This window comes from Eretmochelys imbricata, chromosome 3 (genome assembly GCF_965152235.1).
Source record: "Eretmochelys imbricata isolate rEreImb1 chromosome 3, rEreImb1.hap1, whole genome shotgun sequence".
Lineage (NCBI taxonomy): Eukaryota > Metazoa > Chordata > Testudines > Cheloniidae > Eretmochelys > Eretmochelys imbricata.
The window spans coordinates 174,959,729-174,982,599 of record NC_135574.1 but is presented as its reverse complement, the minus strand read 5'-3'; the positions used below and the strand labels follow the sequence as shown (position 1 = coordinate 174,982,599).

Below are 22,871 nucleotides of genomic sequence, written 5' to 3'. Positions count from 1 at the left end.
CTGTCAAGCAATTAAAAAACTTAATCGCGATTAATCACGTGATTAAAAAAATTAATTGTGAGTAATTGTGTGATTAATAGTGCTGTTAAACAATAATAGAATACTATTTATTTAAGCATTTTTGGATGTTTTTCTACATTGTCAAATATATTGATTTCAATTAAAACACAGAATACAAAGTGTACAGTGCTCACTTCACATTTATTTTTGATTACAAATGTTTGCGATGTAAAAAACAAAAGAAATAGTATTTTTCAATCCACCTAATACAGGTACTGTAGTGTCATCTCTTTGTCATGACACTTGAGCTTACAAATGTAGAATTATGTACAAAAAAACCCTGCACTCAAAAATAAAACAATATAAAGCGCTAGAGCCTACAAGTCCACCCAGTCCTACTTCTTGCTCGGTCAATCACTCAGACAAACAAGTTTGTTTACATTTATGGGAGATAATGCTGCCCTCTTCTAGTTTATAATGTCACCTGAAAGTGAGAACAGGCATTCGCATGGCACTGTTGTAGCCGGCATCGCAAGATATTTACGTGTCAGATGCACTAAAGATTCATATGTTCTTTCATGCTTCAACCACCATTCCAGAGGACATGCATCCATACTGATGACAGGTTCTGCTCGACAATGATCCAAAGCAGTGTGGACCAATGCATGTTCATTTTAATCATCTGAATCAGATGCCACCAGCAGAAGGTTGATTACTTTTTTGTTGGTGGTTTGGGTTCTGTAGTTTCTGCATCGGAGTGTTGCTCTTTTAAGACTTCTGAAAACATTCTCTACACCTCGTCCCTCTCAGATTTTGAAAGGCATTTCTGATTCTTAAGCCTTGGGTCAAGTGCTGTAGCTATCTTTAGAAATCTCACTTTGGTACCTTCTTTGCGTTTTGTCAAATCTGCAGTGAAAGTGTTCTTGAAACGAACAATGTGTGCTGGGTCATCATCTGAGACTGCTATAACATGAAATATACGGCAGAGTGTGGTTAACACATAGCAGGAGACATACAAGTCTCTCCCAAGGAGTTCATTCACAAATTTTATTAACACATGATTTTTTTAATGACAGTCATCAGTGTGAAAGCATGTCCTTTGGAATGGTGGTTGAAACATGAAGGGGCATACAAATGTTTAGCATATCTGGCACGTAAATACTTTGCAATGCCGGCTACAAAAGTGCCATGCGAACGCCTGTTCTCACTTTCAGGTGACATTGTAAATAAGCGGGCAGCATTATCACCCATAAATGTAAATAAACTTGTTTGTCTTAGTGATTGGCTGAACAAGAAGTAGGACTGAGTGGACTTGTAGGCTGTAAAGTTTTACATTGTTTTTTTGTTTTTGAGTGCAGTTATGTAACAAAAAAAATCTACATTTGTAAGTTGCACTTTCATGATAAAGAGATCGCACTACAGTACTTGTATGAGGTGAACTGAAAAATACTATTTCTTTTATCATTTTTACAGTGCAAATATTTGGAATAAAAAATAATAACATAAAGTGAGCACTGTACACTTTGTATTCTGTGTCATAATAGAAATCAATATATTTGAAAATGTAGAAAAACATCCAAAAATATTTAATACATTTCAATTGGTATTCTATTGTTTAGCAGTGCAATTAAAACTGTGATTAATCATGATTAATTTTTAAAATCATGATTATTTTTGAGATAATCGTGCGTTAATTGTGATTAATCAACAGCCTTAGTTGCCAAATTTCTAATCGTATAAACCTGAACACCCTTGCCCCGACCCCTGCCCTGAGGCCCCACCCCCACTCACTCCATCCCCTGTCCCTCCGTCGCTCACTCTCCCCCACCCTCACTCACTTTCACTAGGCTGGGGCAAGGGGTTGGGGTGCAGGAGGGAGTGAGGGTTCCAGCTGTGTGTGTGGGCTCTGGAGTGGGGCTAGAAATGAGGAGTTCAGGGTGTGGGAGGGGGATCTGGGCTGGAGCAGGGGGTTGGGGTGCGGGAAGGGGCTTTGGGGGGGAAAGGGGACTCAGGGCTGGGGCAGAGGGTTAGGGTGCGGGAAAGGGTTTGGGATGCGGGCTCTGGGAGAGAGTTTGGGTATGGGAGGTGGCTCAGGGCTGGGGCAGAGGGTTGCGGTGTGGAAGGGGGTGCGAATCACTAATTCCAGGCAGCAGCACTCGCAACTTGCAGGTCACATTTATATTAAACATGCATTTTTAATTATAGATGTTTTAATAAATGGTTAATAAATTATTACAGGTTCTTATAGATCAAAAGGTTGATTATAGCCATCTATAGTATCTTCAACAGATGTGCTTACAACCACGACTGTAACATTTCTCATTTCTGTAACATGCTTATAACTTCTATTAATCATTTAATAGCCCCTTAGAAACTATATATTTTTAATAAAAGTCACAGTATATTAAGGAGATATCAATATAAAGTATGAGTTATTTTAAAAAAAATACAGATTCGGTAGACCACTCAGCTTTTACCAGCAAGCACAAAAAGCTAATGGATATTTTAAAAACTTCACTGCACAATCATGCATCACTGCACATTGCTTCCGGGCCTTGTGACATCCCTTGCAGCTTCAGCACGCAATGAGTATGTCTGCACTGCAATTAAAAGCCCACAGGTGGCCCATGGCAGCTGACTCGGGTGCATGGGGCTCAGGCTAAGGGACTGTTTAACTGTGATGCAGAAGTTTGGTCTTGGGCTGGAGTGTGGTCTCTAGGACACTGCAAGGTGAACAGCATTTAATAAGTAATGTCTCTCTCCTCCTGTCCTTTTCAAATATCTACTAAACTAATGGCCTGATTATAAGAACTGGTGGGACACAGCACCTCTAACATTCAGCCCCCACATACTTTAATAAGCAGAATCCTATTATCTCTCTACCAGTTCCTCCTCAAGTGAGAGCCCTACATATCAGCCTACAATGGCTCTGGTTAAAATGTTTGGGGAAATAGTGGAAGCTGTAGTTTTTCCTCACAGATTTTAACAGTCTGACTCTTGGAATGGGCTATTGATAATGTAATGGGAGCAGCCACATGAATTGGGGCAAAAGTAAATGCTTTGCCTACACTCTCAAAGCCCTGGCTGGGATGATTTAATTGGGGATTGGTCCTGCTTTTGAGCAGGGGGTTGGACTAGATGACCTCCTGAGGTCCCTTCCAACCCTGATATTCTATGATTCTATGATTCTCTATCTGCTAGCTCCCAGCTGCGAACTGCAGCAGAGCCAGTGAAGGAAAGACTCTGAGCCATGTACTCAGACTCCCTTCTCCCTTTGCAATGACTTCCTCTTCACTATCTGGCTTGGGGATAAAGGAACAGAACCTGCTCTTCTTGGAATCAATTGGAGTTTTACTATTAACTTCAACAGGACCAGGAGCAGGCCCAAACGAGATAATTTATCATCTGTGTTAACATATAAATATGTTATAATATAATACAAATACGTCTGTGTGAGTGCTTCAAGAATGCACTGGAAATGGCCCCAGTAATAAGAATCTGTGGTTCACATCATTTTCTGAATATAGCCCTGGGGCTTTAAGCAGCCAAAAAGTGAACTAGAATCAATGTTATTCTGAGGAAGCCCAAAAGCAAAGCTAGAACCTTCCTGCTCCTTATCACTCTATCCTAATAGGCACAGTTGGAAATGTAAAGTGAAGAGAAAGTTAAATGCAGAAATAAACTGAATTTAATTATACAGAATGAGAATATTTTAATATTACAAGACTATGAATATGCAAAATGAAAGAAACAAACACTACTGGGCCCTTTGAACAGAATAAAAAGAAGTATAATAATAATTGTTTAAACTTATAAATATTTGGGAAACTGCAGTGTTGGGAAGCAGCTTTAGTACTTCTGTTATTCCACAGTGTTGTGGTTTCAAAGCCAAAGACAGCTGTCCCAGGCACTGACACTCAAGAGAATAAGAGATGGAAAAAAAAAACCCCAAAACAAAACAAAAAACCAGAAGACTAACAAAAGGGGAACTGCTGGGAAAACGGAGCCTTGTTCATCTAACCAAGGATCAGTGGAGTCCTTTAAAATATCACTTTGTTTATATTTTCTGATCTATTTCTTATAGCACACTTCATGGCACCAAATTATTTGGATAAAACCTGCTAAAAAGATTTATCCCTCAATTCTGAAAGAATATAGTGGTTAAAAACAAGGTTCCAGATTATTTAGTCTTGGAGACTGAAGCCCTCTTGTCTACCAAGGGAACAGATAGAAGCCACACAAGCTTCTCCACACTGCCCTTCCAACATGCCTCAACCCTATCCTGAAGCAACCACAGTGAGAAGTTTGAACTTCAAGTCATTCAGTACCCGGACCAACTCTCTTGATGCTGCCAATTATGACAGTACTTTTGTGGTGGTGGCAGCTGTCCCCTGGGAGCTAAACTGAGATTACCAAGTCATTTTACCACCTATCTATAAGCAGGTAATGATTTTCAATCACTATAAACCTGTGTGGGATTTGAACCAGTGATTAAAGAGGAGGGAAAGTGCTGTATCTTGGAGCCACCTCACCGCCCTTAAACATTTAACTCTCACCTATATTCATTGGTAGGGTCCTGTACATCTTGGGTTACACAAGAAATGAGAAATGGGTAGATGCTAACAAATATTAGCCACCCATAGATAAAGCCCAAAGTTGGTTTTCCCTCCATTTCCCCCTCAGGCTCTCTAACAGAGATAAATTTATCACATTTAAAAAAAAAAAACTTTGATAGGTATTAAATCTTTAATGTCCCAAAATCTTTATTTGTACACCAGCATTGTCCATAATGTCAGCATCACTCTGGGAAGAGCTCCTTAGTTAAAGAATCCTGAAAGAGCAGCGGGGAGGTGGGGAGTACATAATGCAACAGTGCTTTAACAATGATACATGAGTGTCTGAGGTTTCAAGCCCACTACCCAGTATTTGATCTTAGCAATAACACTTCATGCAAAAACATGCAGTATAGCCCCTTCCACTCCCCTCTGCTAAATGCTGATTGCCATGCACCAGGATGACTGAATGGAAATATATTATGAGACTGAAAGGATACCTCAACGTTATTAGGCCTAAAAATGGACCTACCTTGACATATTCCCCATACTGAAGGCCTTACCTTAAAGAGGGACATTCACACTGAAGCAAACTTGAAAAGAGAGAACATTTACACAAAAAGAAATTTACTTGGCCAGTAATTTCCTGTGTTCCCTTTGCTATAATTTAAGGATATTGTATTTTAAGAAGGGTTTTCTTCCCCAAAGCCCAACAGTGAAGTCATAATTCTGCATTTATGACATCACAGTCCACTGCCATGGAAATTACAGTGGTGCCAGAAATGCAGCATTGTGACTTGACAGCAGAAGGACAAGAAGCCCTCATTAAAAAGCACAAATATCGTTGCTCACTAGCAATCAATGTAAGAAAATAAATCTAAAACATGGGAAGATTAAAATGATTTATATTTCAGTCTGATATATTTGCAAGTTTTTTCCAGAAAGAAAGTCCCTCTTTAAGGATTCCAGCCACATTTCATTGTAACCTGACATTTGCGGCAGCAATTGAAAAATAAATATACACCTGGCTTACTGAACAAATTTTCAGCGGCTCTCCATTGAGGCATCTGCAAAATAAGCATCTTTTGTATGTGCAACTTTGCATGTTTGTATGTGCAAATAAGGTAACTGCACATGCAAAGGGCCTACTTGCACTCACCATTTATTACCCAATTTTCACACATTTGTGTGCATGCAGATAAGTATTTAGACATTCACAGGCGCATTAATGAAGCTCTGCTGAAGATTTTAGTAACTTTTCACTTGTGAAAAAAAATCACTCATGCACATTTTCTCCAGTCATAGCAAGTGCATTGGCTAGTTCTAAAATTTGGTATTTGTGGGGTGATTTTATTTTGAATCTTTGCTGCAGCACAAAATTAAAACAAAATACATTGCTGGCATCCTTAAGATAAGACTTATAAGGAGGAATAGATTTAGGAAGAAAGATTTAAAAGAATGATACATATACTGTTACTTTGAGAATGATAACTAAGGGGGACAGAGCTATGATAACTGTTTATGATTATTTCAAGGTTGCAGGTAGTAAGAAGAGATAGCAACTCTTTAGGGTGATTGTACAAATGACCACAGGAAAGTTTAGGCTATTCAGAGAAATCTCTTAACACTGAGGTCTGTTATACTGTAGAACAATCTCCCAAGGGAAGTGATGCAAATGTTGTCATTAAGAAAATATAAAACTGCATTCAACTTGAGCATACGTAATTTAATAACAATATTTCTCAACTATATGGCCCCTTCATTGGAGGATATCAAAGTGCCTTATACAGGTGGGTAAGTATTACTAGCCCCATTTTACAGATATGAAAACGGAGAGTCTAGGTGATTTGTCCACAGTCACACAGTTAGCCAGTACAAAAGCTGCTAAAAGAACCTAGGTCTCCTCTCAGTCCTCTCGCTCCAACCTCTAGACACAGTGCTGCCTCCCAGAGCCTTTAGAATTACAGACTGAACAGACAGACTTGGGAAAAATATTCGCAACAACACAACAAAGGTGGTAATGGATAAGCCTGCAAAATAAATGCAGGGAGTTCAGATCAGATAAACCAGACTCTCATTTGGCAGCACTTGCTTTGATTCCATATTGCCATTTGCAATCCTACCACAACAGAGCAAGAGATTCCAGCTGGTCTTTCCCATCTCTAACTTTTATGATTCTAAGACTGCAGATCACTTTTGAAGCTTAACAGAGTTGACGACAGTAACCTTTTAAACTGGGAAAGTTGGAAGCCATAGTGGTGTAGAGGTTGAAAACAGTGTGTTTCTCTGTGAAAGCTGGGTGTTCACAGCAAATCACCATCGTGTAATTATTTTGTTATCTCTGGTTTTATAGTCACAATAAAAATGGGTTGCTACAGGCACTGATAAAATCATCACAGTACCATACTTCGGTTTCACAGCCAAACAGAGATCCCCACCCCGCAGGGTAAACACTTGGTTTACCAAGCATTGTATTGGTGTCCAGCTCAGTGTTCCTCAACATTTCCAGGGTGGCGACCCCTTATTCAAAGGGAAACATTTTCCAACCCTCTTAAATTTATTATAAAAGAAGGGATAAAAAAGTCTAAGGGCTAACCACTGTAACCCTATACAATTTATTTGTGGATGTATTTAGAGAGAGGATATGGGATCTGAGAGGGAAAGATTTTCTTTGCTTTAGATTGCAACAAAACTTTCAACAACTTGTGACCCACCCTGATTGCCTTTTGTGACCCATCCCCCAGAGGCTGTGACCCAGTGATTGAGAAACACCAATCAAACTTAAGTAGTAATTTTGCTGCGTCCATGTTAATTATACAGGAAAAAGAAGGAAGAATAAACGGCTGATTTTCAGAGATGTTGTACATCTGAAGCGCCAACTGACTTCACCCAGGTGAGCTGTGAATTTAGGGTTAGAACTTTCCCCCAGCTTCAGTGGGCAAGTGGGACTGGGATAGAGTGGGTCCTGGATCATAGTACCATTCTTTCCTTCCCCCCAATACACACAAAAGCCCCTTTGTGGATGCTTCACTATTTGATGGACTGATGTGTGGGAGGTGGTGGGTCAGGAATGCAACCATACTGGAAACCCATGGGACTTTTGTGGACAAATGAATGCTTTGCACCAATTTTCTCATTCACCGTGTGAGACCCCTCCTTCGGGCGCGGGAAATTATCTTGTCAAATCAGATTAATGGGCAAAGGCCAGGCTGCCATGCAGCTAGAGAGGGATGGAGAGCAGAAAGCCAGCCTGGATACTTAAGGCCTTTGTGGCTCTTGGGGGATTAGCTCTTTCATTGTTGGAAGCCACAAAAGCACCCTACGGCTGGAGATAGGAGAAAACTTGGCCTCCCCAAATGGAAGAATCCTATGGCAGTATTGTGCCTCGTGGGGTGAACTGTCCCTTAGCCCCTATTCTGGAGGACAGGGTTTATGGTTCAAAGTGCAATTATAATAATCTAATTTGTCCCTCTATAAAAAGCAGCAGGGATGAATTCTATGACACAGGAAAATTCAAGAAGTTCTTTGAAACTCAAGCAAAAGCTTTTTAAGAATAATGGAAATAAACCTTAAGAGACACTATCGAGCTCACCAGGGCCTAGATTTAACTCCTTACCTCTGTTTGCAAAGTCCATTTAATTTCTATTATTTTCCCACAAACAAATGCGTCAATACTATTTTTGTTTTAAAAACAAACAAAACCTTATAGCATCCCTACGCATGAGAAGCACCTGGAGAACTAGACCAGTGAGCACACTAAAGGAATTCACTTCACCTGCATAAGTGGGGATCCCATTGCCCTTCCCTGACCTACAACTATGCTACACTCTGTCTCACTCTTAGTAGTCTGCTCCTTAGCCCTTCAATGATATTGCTCTGCCCATGGCTCCCCCTGTGCAAATGGCCTTCGAAGGGTCTTCTGTGCCTGGATGATTTTCATCCCAAGGCTGAAAACCGAAGATAGTTTAGGAAAGAGATTTGCGTTTTTAATCTTCCAAGGGATCATTAGAATCAATAACTAATTTTGAAAATGATGGAAAATCCTTGACAATATCCTTTTAATTGAGAAAGGTAAATTACTGGGATACAACCAATGGCTGAATAAACTTCCATAAACCTCACACTTTCATAAACTTTCATAAACCTTCACTGCCATGAAAGTTGCAGAGTCACTTGTAACAGGCATAAATCGTATTTTCTGTAATGATATAAATACAGAAAGTCTGGCTAATGAACAGCCATGCAGCTGCTTCTTACAAATCCAAGTGGAAGATTCAAAGATCAGTTCTAATGGCTGGTGAGTTGAAAGTGACATACTGGACCAATTTCAGAGTAGCAGCCGTGTTAGTTTGTATTCACAAAAAGAAAAGGAGTACCAATAGAAGAGGTTGGGAGCATGACCATTACTGCATACCCCAGACATTGTCCTTTCTAATAGCTGCTATGGTTTCCTCTATCACTCTGCAGAGGGATCTTTGCCCTCTTTGAAACAGGGACTGATCCAAAGCCCAACAGATTCAATGGGAGTCTCTCTTGGCATTGATATCAATGAGTTTTGGATCACGCCTACAGTAAGCACAGCAAGAATAAAAGCCAGTATGGATGGAAAGGATTGCCAGGATATGTCAGGAATTCTCCCACATTTCTAGGGTTTTTTGGGTAACACAGGTATAGCCGAGTCAGAATTTACTCTAGATATTTGCTCAGAATTAATTCCAATCCTGATGCCTCAGTCACCTCCTTTGGCAGATTATTCTACTGACCTCAGTGTTCGACCATTTTCCCTAATGTCTTAAGTTTCCTTTTTTTTTAAATTTAAGGCCTTTATTTGTAATTTTACTACCCATAATTCACTTAAATCAATATCCCTCTTTTCTTCCTCAAATATCTGTGACACAGGTAGATAGCAAAATCCCCCTTAGTCATCTTAGGTCTTGGTCAGAAAACAGCTGCATATTGTGTAAATATGTGCCTCCTTTGCACAGGCACCACTCTATATGTGCATGCAAATCTGGAATTTCGAAACACACACGACTAGATAGGCATTGTGTGCGTTTGAAGCTATGTGCATTCACAGTGCATGTAAATGTCTGCCTATTTTCTGACTACAAATCAGGCCTCTTGTCTCAAAGGTGTTCTCACTATGTTAAGTCTTCCTAACCTCACAGTTGTATATCAAGCCGTTTCATCCTTTTACATTTTTAGATGACATTCTTAATCAGTCAATATTTCCTTCACAGAATTGCAAGAAGTTAAAAATTGTAGAGCACTTCAAGTGCACCTTTGTCAGGATTGAAAACAGTCAAGTTTATTAAATTGAATCAAATTTAAAGAGGAATTCTATATACTTTCCATTCCATTTGTTTTAGTCTTCTGTACTTTCACCCTTCCACCTTTTACTGAATGTATGTGCAATCTTTCCTAGATTGGTGTCCATATAAAAACTTCTTCTGGATTATTTATGAAGATATTACATTTTATTGGCCTAACACTGACCCATCTGGATCTCACTGGATGTACCTCCGACTTTGAGGTTGCACTGTTTATAATTGTGTTCTCATTGTGTAATCCTTTTGTCAACACTCAGTACATGTCACACTTTTCTTTTCCAATTGATATCACTTTCCCAAGTAAGAGGTGCAGTAAAACTTTCTGATGATCTTGCCTGGGGATGCTAATAAAACAGGGAAAAACTAAACGGGTGCAAAACTATGGAGCTGGCACAAAATAATCACATAGTGTAATTAATTATGCATGGTGCACTTTCAGAGTGGGGAGATGCTAACTGTAAGAACTGATAGAGTCAAGTTAGAAGAGAAGTTATCCTTGATCTACTTTTTATTCAGAGGGGGAACAGATTGAGAACGAGAAAATAATAGACCAGACTATAACATTTTTGAATTCACCATTGTAAGGAAAGGTTTCACAGAAAGAAGCTGTACAAGGCTACTAGATTTCAGGAAGGCGAAGTCTGGAGAACTAAGAAAGCTGGTCAATAAGGTGTGATGAGAAGTATGGAAATCCAACATTGTGGAAGCAGCCTGAAGGATCATAAAAACCAGCATAATTACGGTGCAACATATTACCCCTACAAGCAAGTATTTCAGGAGCCACCAGTTGCCACTCTAGCTTTACAAGGAACTGCTTAAAGGTCACCAGCAAATCTCAATGGAAATGGAAGAGGTAACCAAACAAAAATATTAACAGTGATGTAAGGAAAAAGGAGCAAATATGCAAAAGGAGTTAAGGCTATCAAAAGGGTGTGAAAGGAAATAAAAATGGCTTTTGCAATATATTGGGAGAGAAAGAATTATCAGAAAGAAAGAAGGCCCATTAACATATTAGGAGAGGTTATATCAATGATCAGTCAAAATGGCTGAGATACTGAATTCTTTTGGTTTTTAATAAGAAGAAAAACAAAAAATCATTTGGACAATTAAATAATGAAGATCTTGCAAAATGGCTATTGATAAAGTAGAGATAAGGGAATAGCTAGAAAAAATGAATGTATGCAAAACTACCAGTAGATAATATGTATATATATCCTGGGATATTAAGGAAAAATAGCTGACAGACATACTGGATCACTGACAATTAGTTTCAGAAATCTCTAGGGAACTAGGGCGATATTGGTGGCCTGGGGTAAAGCAAGTGTGGATTCATTTAAAACTTTACCTTGAATTCTGGTCAGTCCATTACTAGAAAAATGTTGACAAACAGGACAGGTTTAGAGAAGAGCAAAAAAAAAAAATGATTATGGGATGAAAGGACATGTCTATGTGGAAATGTTAAAAGAGCTAGATATATCTAGGCTGGCTAAACCTGAACTCAGACTTAACTGTTTACAAATATTTGATGGGTGTGAACAATGAATGGGAAGAAATTAATGAGGAGAGTACGAGGGGGTAAAATTTGAGCTAAATTGGATGAAATTAGGAAAGGGAAGATTTAGATTTAAATTTTGACATATTCCTGTGAGTGAAATCTATTTGGTAGTGGCATATTCTCCAAGTGAAGTGGTGAAAGCCCAGTCACTTGGGATATATGCATCTACATGGTCATACCACAGAGGAAAATTCTGCATAGACACATGGGACAGACTAGATGACTTAACAGGTCTTTTCTGCACCTAATTTTTATGACACTTGGATTCATTGGGTCTAATGTTTTTTAATATCTTCATAAACTCTCTGAAGAAAGACACAAACAGAACATTGATCATACTTGCAGACAAGACCAAACACTACAATAAAGAGGGAACAAAATTAAAAGAAGCATGAGGGTTTCCAAAGCTTTGGCACCCAGTGGAAAGTAATATTTTCGGATTAGGTATAAAAGTACCATACGTGCAGTGCTATAGTCAAGAGTCTGTTCTTTCATTAGACTCTAAGCCAATGTTTTCAAATACCTCATCATAAAATTTGCCATATTCTTAGCCCAAAAGCTGACATTTTTGTAAAATATAAATACATCTCATTTGTTTGGTGATTTTCATTTAGAGGAAGAAAAGAATAATGAAAACTATTTTGCCTGGGTTTGGTTGCTTTAGAAGAGAGGTGGATGTTTATTTACATTTGTTAATTTAAAATATGATACTTTATTATTACAGACAGGTATCTGGACATAACTAGACCATTAAACATTTTTCTTTCCTTTACTGGTTTTAGTCCTTAATGTTGTTTTATTGTATTTGTATTTGATGTAATCAGAAACATTTTCCTAAACACCACAATCACAAAGGTTTATCAAGGTGGGACTATTGCATAATTCCTACTAAGAATGTATATAACTTGAAACACATTCCTCAGACTGAGATATCCATAGAAACTGAGGAAAAGTTTTAAAATAGGATTGTGGGCTCTCTTCAGTTTGCAAAGAGACTGAATACAAAAATGTTACAGTGTATTCTAATTGGACACTTACCTTCAGAGGAACCAATACCAGGGCAATCTCTTCAGCAAGGCACTTACTCTGTTATTTCAACTTCAGGTGCATAGTTTCTTAATACAGCAAAAGAAACCAACAAGTACAAATTTTTAAACAAGTTATCTCTAGAGTTTACTCAAACTGCTACTTACAATCCGAGGTTTGAAGGGTGGCTTGATTTTCCTTTGTTCTAGAAGAACCCAGTCAATTTCCTTAAAGAACGGATGCTGTTTAATCGCGTCCTCCCCATTTTGCGATGCCACACAGCCTAGTCGCTTATTTGGATTTTTGGTCATGAACTGGGGAAAGGAGAAGTTACAAAATATTAGTGACATATGGTTCATAATTATTTGCAATCCAACCACACATTCTCAGTGCAGCTCCTTGTAAGGATACTCTCCTAGAAAGGGCTGTATTTCCTGCATGAGTGATAGGAATCCCTCTAGGGGAACTCATCTGAGACTCCTACTTGTAAATCTCATGGGGAAAGGCTCCCTCAACAATTTCAGGAATTTCCTAATTTCACCTGGGTGGGAACAGACTCCCTTTCAGTATTTCTACTCCTACTTCCAGTGTTAGACAAAACTGGTAAACACAGCAGCAAACTATTAAACCCTCCAGAGTCATCTTCAGGATAAAGAAAAGGAGTACTTGTGGCACCTTAGAGACTAACCAATTTATTTGAGCATAAGCTTTCGTGAGCTACAGCTCGCTTCATCGGATGCATAAAGTATAGAAGTTCAGGGAGGCTATTATTTTAGCCACTCTGGTTTTGTCTGCCATAAATATTATTTTAGATTTGTTAATTCAATTGTCAATTCAAGAATTGTTAATTCAATTGCTTTTCTTGAATTCATACGATCACAATATGGATGCTGTAGCAGACATGCTGGGGATGGAAGAAAAGGTGCAGGGACCTCGTCCTTAGTTCCCAGCGCTCCCACAAAGGACGTAGGCATAATTTATTTGTTTGCACTGGCAGTGATAGAAGGAGACTAAGTCACACTCTAAGCAGCTGCCAGAGGGAGTGTATTCTCATCCTGGAGTGGGCTGGGGCATGGCTCTGCACCACCCTTACACAAGAGCCAGTGGCTCTGAGACTTGGCTGAAGAGAACATAGCCTATGACTATTCTCTACATGTGTAGCAAAAGCTGCTGATAGTGAGTTCTACTCAGTGCCTCTTGAGTCATTATACCTGCTCCTGGCCTCTGCAGGTATAATGCTGCCAGGAGGCCCCTGCTTAGGTGCTACCCTTCTCTCCCTTGCTCCTAATAAGGGCCAGATTCTAAGAATCATAATTAAGATAATAAATATTTCATGACCATGACTTCTGTGAAAACAATATAATTCAGGGTGTTCCCATAAAAAGTCACGCACTGCATGTAGTCACACTCAGTGAATTCTGCATGGCTGTAAATGATACTGGGGAGAATAAGGTCCCATGGACTTTGTCACTCTGGCCAACATGTGAGTGAGCTAGATTCTTCCATGAAATTTTACATATTTGGCTCTCTATATATGCAGTATACTTGAGTATGGGAGAGTGATCAGGGTTTTAAAACAGTTTAACACTATCAGTTAAATATTATTAAATACAAATTTCTGAGTTTTGCACTTTTTCCAATGACCAGAGCATCCTTCCTCACAATTTCCAATGGCAAACAACCAGCTTCATGTGTATTTTGGTGCTTTGTTAGCTTTACATATTCTTAAGCCAGTACTGGCAGCTTTTTAACAGTATTCTGATGGAAAATAAACTTAATGAGAATTAAAATATTGACTTTTCCTTCTATTTTAAAACTCAGGTTACAATCTTTGCATTTTTTGTCTGAGCTAGGATGAGAACTTCCAGGTGCCTTTCTCTTGAAAGAGCAGTAATATTTTACATCCCTGCCATGCTTTTCATCCAAAGTACTTCACAAACTGCAATCTGACTGAAAACCAGCCTCTACAGTGGAGGAAGACAACCGGCCACTGCACAGCATATTCCATAACCATGAGTGATGGGGAAATATTGGCTAAGGGCCCTGCAGCAAACAGATATGGCAGCGGGATTGTTAGCGTCCTCCACGGAGGATAGGGCATTGCTTTTTACAGGATAATCTGCATAGCCTGCTTCACAGTTAGGGTTGCTAAGCCTTAAGGATTTTGTTTCGGTAGGGTTTTGTTTTGTTTTGTTTTCTGATTCATCCCTGTAAAACTTATTTCAGCTGCTACAGAAGCAGTTACAGCAGCCCTTAACATGGTCTCTCCCAATGAACATGTGACCCATAGCTGGAACAGCAATTGATAGGAGCATAACCGACTATCTTCTTAAAGGTACAGTGCATTTCTTCTGCAGTACATTGTGGTTCAAAATATCATATCAGCCAACCCAAGGACAGCACTTCCAGCTTGGTCTGAAATTCAAGTGAGCTATTTTCACTGTTTCTCCAGGTTCCCCAATAGAAGGCAAGTCTCATGTCAGTAACTGCCTGTATTTTCTGCTAGGGGAAATAAAAACAATTTTTGAAAGAGACTTTATCAAAGGATGACGATATACTGAGAAAACCACAAAACACATTCCCAGGTTCCTCTGCTTTATTCACACACAGGAGAAGATAAGTGACTGGAAGAGAGAGGAGACCAGGAACCAGCAGCAGTGCACCTTGGAGAAGAATAACATGGAAGGCATATGATATGCTTTTTGTGCTGTGTTATCCAGATATCAAAGCAATATAAGCTGGTCTCTGTCTATATCTGGACCTATCCTCATACCAGGCTGCAGGCATCGGCACAAGTATTTTTTTTTAAAGTGCAGGACATTAAGATGCTACTAATTAGGGTTGTTTAGTAGTCTACCCCACAACCTAATAGGACTCATATGTGGATACCAAGGATGAAGAGACCTGATGAAATAATACCGATAAAAGTATCGGGGGAAGGGATAGCTCAGTGGTTTGAGCATTGGCCTGCTAAACCCAGGGTTGTGAGTTCAATCCTGGAGGGGGCCATTTAGGGATCTGGGGCAAAAATTGGGGATTGGTCCTGCTTTGAGCAGGGGGTTGGACTAGATGACCTCCTGAGGTCCCTTCCAACCCTGATATTCTGCGTTTCTATGTTTTCCATAGTCTGTAATCTCTTAAAAGGCTGAAATGGACATTATCCAAAACCCCCTTTTGTCCTTTTTCCATGTGATAAATGTCAGTTCATTTCCCCTCTGTTTTCCGTGGAGCACAAGCCAGTGCAGATTATTCATCTCCCAGTTTGCCAAAGCATCACTGATGATGTAATTGTCAATACAATTATAGACTAAGAGAACTTTCCTATCAACCGCCACATGGCGGGATGGTGCTGATGCAGCAGAAAAACCACATCAAAAGCGATAGGATCACGTGTTAGTCATAGCTATTGCCTTTTTATTTATTGCTTTTTTATTTATTTATTTATTTATTTATTTATTTAATTTCTTGAGGCTGGATCCTGCTCCCAGTGAAGCTGATGCCAAAACTCGCAATGGTTTAAATGGGAGCAGGACTGGACTCTTGCTGACATAGCAGTAAATTAAAATTAATACCATGGGCCCAACACTCAGTTACATTAATGCACCTTTACACCACTCTGGCAGTATAAAGGGGTCTTAGTGTAAATGAGAATCTGATGCTGTAGGTCATGAGACTTAGGCAGCTGTTTAAAACTATTTTTAACAGACAAACTGTCCACGGTGTTTAGGCACCTAAAGAAGCAGATCGGCACCCAGTGGGATTTTCAAAATCATCTCAGCAGATTAGGTTCCTAGCTCCCATTGAAATCAACTATTTAGGTGCTTTTAAATATCTGATTAGGCACCTATCTGCATCTTTAGGTGACTAAATACCTTGGAAAAACTGGCCATGTGTCATTTTGGAAAATGTACCTTAGGTGTTTTTGCAAATTTTATTGTTAGAATGTGAAGAATATTTTCTATCAGGTCAATTTTAAAATAGGGTCAAATTTGGAGCTGAAACTATCTGATCATGTCCTTTTAATTTCTAGAACCAGCTTTAAACACAAGGAAGACAGATTAATAGGCCTCCATAGTTCTGTAGTGACTCAGCAATTCATGACCCTATTCCTCCAACTTTGGTGACCAAGAGATAAGGCACACAATGCAGCTTCCCATTCAGCCATCCCCTCACTCTGCAGGAGCAGAGACTGTAACAAGTCAGCTTCCCTCTTCTGATACTAGAAACAGAGAAGGTGGCATAGGAACCTGAACAGCAGCTTGGGAATCCTGAAATTTGCAAGAGCAGTACTGAGTGTCAGAAGGTCTCATACTTTGTAATTCAAGGAGAACAAAAGTGCTTCATATATAGTCACAGCAAGGAATAGAGACCTTTGCTGGAATAATATGGACGGTGGTAAACATTTACAACTCAGCTGGTCTGTTGAGGCACAGCCAGCAGTAGGGTGCAGAGATGCACTGTTCCAGTGGAAGTTCCTGGGGTGCTGCCCATAGATAGGCACCAGATCTCTTGGAACAGATGGAGAACATGGTCATTGTTAACTGAAGCTAACATTCTAGACCTGGCACTGTCTGGTTTCAGGGTAGGACGTGGAACTGAAATTGCCTTAGGGGCACTGATGCATGATCTCCTCCTATCAAAGGCTAGAGGACAGACGTCCATTCTCATCCCCCAGGACCTCACAATATTTGACACTGCTGACCTCACCTGAGAGTAGTGGGCAGGGGTACAGGGCAATGCATTAAAATGGTCTTGAGTTTTTCCTAGAGGCATGCACCCAATGAATAGTACTGGGAAATTGCACCTCCACCAGTAGACCCCTGACTTGTGTAATTCCACAAGGATCAATTCTCTCTGGTCTTTTTCAGTAGTTACATGCAACTAGTAGGTGAACGGGTCTGATGACACTGACTCAAGTGCCAGCAATATGCGGATGAGACACAGTTCTACCTGTCCTTCACCACATCTGACCATACTGCTATGACCTAGCATCAAGATGGCCCAGTGCTTGGATGAGATCAGCTTATAGCTGAAGAATGACTGGCTTAAGCTGAACAGCAGCAATAGAGAGTTGACACTGATGGGCAGAGGGAAACTCTTTGAAGAGTTCGCAGCCACCTTTGCAGTCTTTGGTTAAAAGTACACACCACAATTGGCCAATTCAGTCCATTGTGCAGGTGTACTCGTGAAGTTGGTGCTCAGCTCTCACATAGCTGCATCCAGGAGTAACGCTTTCTATATCATCTCTGGTTGGCTAGCAGACTCCATCCCATTGTGGTGGATGATGATCTGGCCTCACTTATTCACACATTTCACTCCCTCTCAGCTGGAGTACAGTAATGTGATTTACCTGGGCATGAAGACTTCAGCACTTAGGAAACTCCCGGTAGTATAGAATCAGAACACTTCAGCACATGTTCTCCTACCACAAACACATCAAACCTGTCATTCATTCTCTACACTGATGTCCCACAATCAATTTTGACTCAAGTTCAAAGTCTTGGTCCTTATCTTCAAGGCACTCAAAGGCCTGGGCTCAGCATATCTAAAAGATCGCTTAAAACTCCAGGATAAAAAAGGGTGGTTGGCAACTTTGCTCCTTTGGCACAAGGGAGCTTGCTACAATAAGGGTAAAGCTCATCAGTGTGGGGGACAGAAGTTTCTTGGGGACAATCTGAGACTGTGGAATGAACTCCTCCACGAATTAAGGACCCTCAAAACCTCACCACCTTCTGCTCCAAGTGCAAGGCACATTTCTTTGACCTGGCCTTCTCTAAAAATCACATAGCAACGTGTATATTTTTTTTAAAATCCCCAAATGACCCAAACAAGATACTCAACAGCACATACTTCTCCCTCTGTGGAGAGGATGAGTAAACAAACAACATGTGATAGATGTTAGTCACATTGTTTAGTGCATTACTAGAAGGAGCTCAAATACTACAGTGATTAGCATGTCATAAGAACCTATACAGATGAGAATAGAGATTTTCCAAAAAAGGCTAGTGAAGTTATAACCCACTGGTCAGTGCAGGTTACATGTCTGCCTCTATGCCTGAGTCACAGATTATATGCATCTGTTACCAGCACCCATCTATAGGTTTAACTTTGGCGGTCCCCAGTTCAATCTCTGGGGTTGGCCAAGATGCCAGGCCGTCACACAAGTAGGAGCTCATCAAGGACTCAAACTAAACACCTCCAGTGCTAAACACAAATCCCTACAACTTGAACTAAGCAGACAGACTCAGTAGCAGGGGACTGAAACAGACTCACATCCTATATGGTCAAGCACAGAAGGAGATCAGTAACCCACAGACAGTGGAAACCAGAGGAAACTCATCCCAAGTGTCTGAAGCCTACAGCAGCTCAAATCCCAAATTCCACTTATGTGATGGCTCCCATACTGTGGATTGAACTAAGGACCTCCAGACCTCCAAATCTTTTAAGCCTGAGCTAAGCCACCAGGCTCTAAGGCTGAGAGCTTGAGCAGACCTATATCCTCGGTGGATCAGGTACCGAGGGGAATGCAAAACACACTGGCAGTAGGCTAGATAGACACAGCCTTTCTCTCCATCTCTAGCAGACAAACACAGTGCTGGGCACAATCTGGCTTGCTACACAATCTATCATGCATTCCAGCACTATCAGCAGTAAATATTCTCATTTCAATGAATAATTGTGCCTCTCACATGACAGAATGGAACTTTAAATTGCATCTCCTACACATTCACAGAAACAGGCCTAAAAAAGATCTGTTCTTGTAGGATAAATAACGTGCTGTCGTTAATGTTTACTGGAAAATTGTCCTTAGATTTTTTTTGTGGGAATTAAAAATGGAAAATTGATTCTTGCATACAATTTAAAATTTAAAACACTGATCTGAAAATTACATTTGAGGTAAATGTATGGCGTTTTGTTAAACTTTCCCCGAACACTATTGTGAAATAGTGAAAATGTAGTGTCTAAAGAACAAGACCCATGTCTGAAAGTACAATGTAAGGAAATAAACTGTTCCAAAGCTAATCCCTTGTTAGTATTCAGCAGTAAAATACACAGACGCCTCTCTATTTCCTCTGTTTTTCCTGTTCTTCATCTGACAATGTGGCTAAAGTATTAGACAAAGATCACAAGTTTCTAATGTTCAGACAATAACTACACAGGCACAAGCAGATTGCTAAATGTAAGGGGCCAGATGCTCAGCTGGTGTATACTGGCACAGTTCCATTGACTTCAACTGATTTACGCCAGCTGAGGAACTGGCCCAACCGGGAATATATCTTTTTAAAATATAAAAGATGGTTTATGGTTGTAACTCTCTTTGTAGAGTTTAAAAAGGGCATTAATGATAACAAACTACAAACAGAAAGACATTAACAAGGGATCACAGTAAGGTAAAAATAACCATGGCTAGTATCAAAAGATATTGGCAGAAGAACAGACTAACCAGAATTATAAACTGACAACAAATCAACATTACAGGAAACCAACCTACTATGTGTCATTGCATTTATTTTTCACAAAAATGTGTCACTTACACAATAGGTCTGATTGTGCATCTGGATTTGTGAGTCTTCAGCAAGCTCCGGGCACAAACATTAACAGCTAGACGTCTAGCTGCCTGTTTGCACCACAAATGAGACACACAAATGTAAATCATATGACTCCTAAAAGAGTGGAGAATGGCTCTGAAACTGAACATTTCATGATGAGTTATCATGGCACTTTCTCCCTATCACAAGTGTTTCCATGACAGGGGAGAATATATAGCCCAGTAAGATGTGGACTTTTAGGGCAAGTCCTTGTATAGAGTGATGGGAACAGATATCTCATGTGGGCATGAACCAAAACCTCAATTCCAATAGCCCTGAACTTTAAAGAAGCTGAGATGCAGATCTGACTGCTGACAGTGGCCCCTGTCCATAATGAACCAAACAAAAAGTCGGGGCCTCATCTTCATGAGGGTTTAGACACTAATCCCAATGTTACAGCTCAGGTCCATAAATCTTAACCACTCAGAGAAAATAACTCACATGCCTTACTGTGCACAAGGCAGGACACATGAAAGAGTCATTTCAGCTAAGGACAAGAATAAGGTGCATAAAAAGAGTCATTGAATGATGCTTCTTGCCCCAGTGCTGTCCAAGTCAACGTTCACTCCAGCTTTCTGTGCCACTTGCAGAATGAAACCTTATACAGACCTTATTATGGTAAGACACAACCTTTAAAGTTCTTCTCAAACTGAAAGCCCCCAATTTACCACTGGGATGCAGTACGGGACTGATGATTAAGTAGATCGCGCAAGAATGTGTCACAATCACCAAAGTTACTGGGTGACATGCTTTGGCCACCTGACAAGCAAAACTCACCTGGATTTGACAAGATTCTGTCAATCACCCAGCTCACCTGGGGTGAAGGACCAAAGCAAAGTTACTTGCATTATAGTGGGAACATTTGTTTAAAAATGGCATTGTGTCAAGTAAGGAAAACAACATGCAACTTTAAAATATTTTTTGACAACATGTTAAAAAAGGCAGCAGGGTGGCAAAGTTTATATGTGGATTAAAATAAAAACACTGACACTGTTTCTCTAATTACATAATGCTTCCCTTGCTCCTAGTGAGCATACAGTGTGTAAAGTGTCAGAGTGATAACACAGCTCTAGCTGATTGTGATTTTCCCTGAAACATGGTTCTGCCTAGATTTATACAGCATACAACCGCAAGGAACACAAACATTCTGTTCCTTTCCCACAAGAAGTGTAATTTATCCCAGGCCCCATTACCCTAATAGTGGCACTCTGAACGGTGGTTGAACTCCCAGTGGTGACTGTTCGAAACTACTGAAGGTAAATTCAATTTTTAGCAAGGGAATAAAAAGAAGAAAAGGAAAAAGGGGAGAGGGATAGCTCAGTGGTTTGAGCGTTGGCCTGCTAAACCCAGGGTTCTGAGTTCAATCCTTGAGGTGGACCATTTAGGGATCTGGGGCAAAAATTGAGGATTGGTCCTGCTTTGAGCAGGGGGTTGGACTAGATGACCTCCTGAGGTCCCTTACAACCTTGATATTCTATGATTCTATGAAAAAAGGAAGAACAAGAGAAAAAGAAATGGAAGACTCACTGCTTTTAAAATGCTGACAGCTTCTTTGCTGAGCCAGACTGGGTAGAGCACATCGTCATGAAGGATGGATTCAAAGAGATCATCTTCATTGTCAGCTTCGAAAGGAGGTTGCCCAGCCATCATTTCATACATCAGAACACCCAAAGCCCACCAGTCTACCGAGGGACCATATTCTAACTCTTGGAGGATCTGTTAGGGAAACAGAGAGGTCAGATTTAATAAGCAACTTGAGTGATACTTTCAGATGCATGTTTATTGATTAGATATGAGATGCTTATCCTACTATAGTGTCTCAAGGAGGCCAAATCCTGTTGACTTCAATGCCAGTAGGCTTGGGCTTTTTACTTGTGCAGCTCCTAGTCATATGACTCATATGGCTAAGTTTCAACGTGTTGCACTGAAAACCAACCCGCAGTGGCGTTCTCAGAAGCATCAGCCAAGTTTATTGGTCTCCCCTAGCATGTTCATGAGTAAAACAGTTGTATAGCCTTCTATATTGTTTAAACCAAGTCGGGGAAAAGTCTACTGCATATGCAAAAAAACTGGTGGCAAATGTAAAATCAGAACGTAACTGCCATCCTGGATCAAACCAATGGTCTATCTACACCAGTATGTTGTCTCTGACAGTGACCAATATCAGAGCTTCAGGGTGAGTGTACAGAACAGGGCCGATGGAGTAATCCTCCCCCACCTTCCTTTCTCAGCTTCTGGCAGTCAGAGGTTTAGGGTCATCCTGAGCATGTGGTTGCATCCTTGACCATCTTGGCTAATAGCCATTGATGGACCTATCCTCCATGAAATTACTAAGGTCTTTTTTGAGTCCAGTTATGCTTTTGGCCATCACAAGATCCCATAGCAATGAGTTCCATAGGTTAATTGTGTGTTGCATGAAAAGTACTACTTCTTGTTTGTATTAAATCTGCTGTCTGTTAAATTTATCAGGTGACACCTGGTTTTTGTATTATGGAAAAGGATAAATAACACTTCTCTATTCACTTTTTCCACACCATTTATGATTTTACAGACCTCTATGATATCCCCCCTTAGTCATCTCTTTTCTAAGCTGAATAGCCCTAATCTTTTCAGTCTCTCCTCGTGTGGAAGCCATTTCAGACCACTGATCATCTTTGCTGCTCTTCTCTGAACTTTTACCAGTTCCACAATATCCTTTTTGAGATCAGGTGACCAGACCTGGACACAATATTCAAGTGTGGGTGTACCATGGATTTATATAGTGCCATTATGACATTTTCTATCTTAATGTCTCTCTCTTTCCTAATAGTTCTTAACA

General features: G+C 40.1%; 1 protein-coding gene across 1 annotated transcript in view; it reads right to left on the bottom strand.

Moving 5' to 3' along the window:
* The window catches only part of PRKCE (protein kinase C epsilon), a 507,843-nt gene that overhangs the window by 15,519 nt on the left and 469,453 nt on the right, over positions 1–22,871 (bottom strand). Inside the window, exons 13-14 of the mRNA XM_077811974.1 lie at positions 21,581–21,769; positions 12,632–12,778 (exon numbers count right to left, since the gene is read on the bottom strand). Coding sequence (XP_077668100.1) covers positions 12,632–12,778; positions 21,581–21,769 — 336 coding nt within the window. The remainder of the gene's footprint in view (positions 1–12,631; positions 12,779–21,580; positions 21,770–22,871) is intronic.